The following is a 1653-nucleotide window of genomic DNA, read 5'->3' on the forward strand; positions in this document are numbered from 1 at the left end:
AATAACTCTCTAAACACTCATCCCAATCCAAAATTACACATCCTGTTTACAGCAGCATTGGGAAACATGGTTACACGACACACTGGCTTTAGACTGATGAACATCTTACCTGCATGTAGGAGTGTCTGTGAATGGAGTCGGTCTCCTTTTCTTTCCTTGATCTCCTCCTGTGATATTTGAATTTGTTCTCGAAGGCAAGCGACTTCACAGCTGGAGTCTAAGGACTAAAAAAAGAGCCAACAATGCAGGTTATGCCTGGATTACAACGGACTTCACACGGTTTGCACACTGCTGTCAAATAGGGATGTCAAAAATATTGTTATTTAAGTGCCAAGCTGATATTTGAGTTAAAAAAAATAAATAAATGATAGCAGTCTTTCTACAGTGTTGATAGTGTCCCAAATTCCCAAGCATTCAAGTGGTATCACCATGATCAAAGCCAGCCTATTATAAAAATTACAGAAGAGCAGGAAGACTGTGATGTTTTGATGTATGATTTATTTATTTGTTTTGGTAGAATTCATTTGTAGTTTGTGATATAATTCAAGTAATTTTATTGTACACTACCATTTTTTAAATATTTTATGAAAGAAGTCTCTTATGCTCACTATGGGTGCTGTTATTCAATCAAAAACGCAGTAAAACAGTATTATTGTGAAATATTACAATTTAAAATGACTTTTTCTTTTTTAATATAATTTTAAAATGTAATTTATTCTTGTGATGCAAAGCTAAATTTTCTGCATCATTACTCCAGCCATCAGTTTCACATGATCCTTCAGAAATCATTCTAATATGTTTTTTAACGTATGTGCTTTTATGCATCGTTGCTGAATAAAAGTATATATTTAAAAAATCTTCCTTACCCCAAACTTTTGAACAGAAGTGAATAATAATAATACTGCAGTTACATTTGGGGGGAAAAATAAAAATAAACAAATAAATAATTGCACTGTTTACTTGATTTGCCTTTATGTTGGCTTTTTATTTGCTCTTTATGTTCTTACCAATTACTGATTATGTATTTTATCTGTTTTTTTATTTAACAGCTGTTTTTTTTATTCAAACCCAAACAAACCTAAACCTAACCTCGTTTACCAACTGAAATTAATGATCATCTGTACCCTTCGCCGTGGCACCTTCTCTGTGGGTCCAGCAGTGTTGCCGTTGGCAGCGTCACAGAGACAGTAGCCAGGGGGCGTGCCGTGATGCACTCTGGGAGTGGAAGTGGTGTCCGAGTCAGAACCAGAACCGAAAACGAAACTGCAGAGGGAGTGACAGTGGGCCAGCAGAACCACGGCCTGGACGAGCTCAGCCAGAGACCAGCACTGCTCCCCCGTCTTGAGCAGAGCCTGTATGTGCGAGCGTGCCGTGAGCCAAGGCTGATGGGCCAGGACCTTGTTGATGTGATCAAGGTGCCGTAGACGCGGGGGTGCAGCCTCTAACCCCTGAAGCCATAACGGGTCTCCGCCAACCCGCAGAAACTGAGCCGAGTGCAGAGACACCAGGTACCTACAGTGATGCCGCGCCGCAGCCTGAAACACAAATACATTTATCAATTAACCTGAGATATTATTTGAGACTGTGATTGACTGTAGAGCATGTTCATACCATGATGGCAATGTAGTGGCGGTAGTGCAGGGGCAATGGGCC

General features: G+C 40.0%; 1 protein-coding gene across 1 annotated transcript; it reads right to left on the minus strand.

The window, feature by feature from the left end:
• Nucleotides 1-109: 109 nt before the first annotated feature.
• On the minus strand, nt 110-1647 carry LOC107736500 (sestrin-2-like; the record flags this gene model as incomplete). Its single annotated transcript, XM_016547892.1, has 3 exons — nt 1612-1647; nt 1125-1535; nt 110-224 (listed from the first exon to the last, which is right to left on the minus strand). Coding segments are annotated over exons 1-3 (529 nt in total), but the record flags the coding sequence as incomplete, so codon positions are not given.
• Nucleotides 1648-1653: the final 6 nt, after the last annotated feature.

Source organism: Sinocyclocheilus rhinocerous, unplaced genomic scaffold (genome assembly GCF_001515625.1).
Source record: "Sinocyclocheilus rhinocerous isolate Xijiao unplaced genomic scaffold, SAMN03320098_v1.1 C36742110, whole genome shotgun sequence".
NCBI lineage: Eukaryota > Metazoa > Chordata > Actinopteri > Cypriniformes > Cyprinidae > Sinocyclocheilus > Sinocyclocheilus rhinocerous.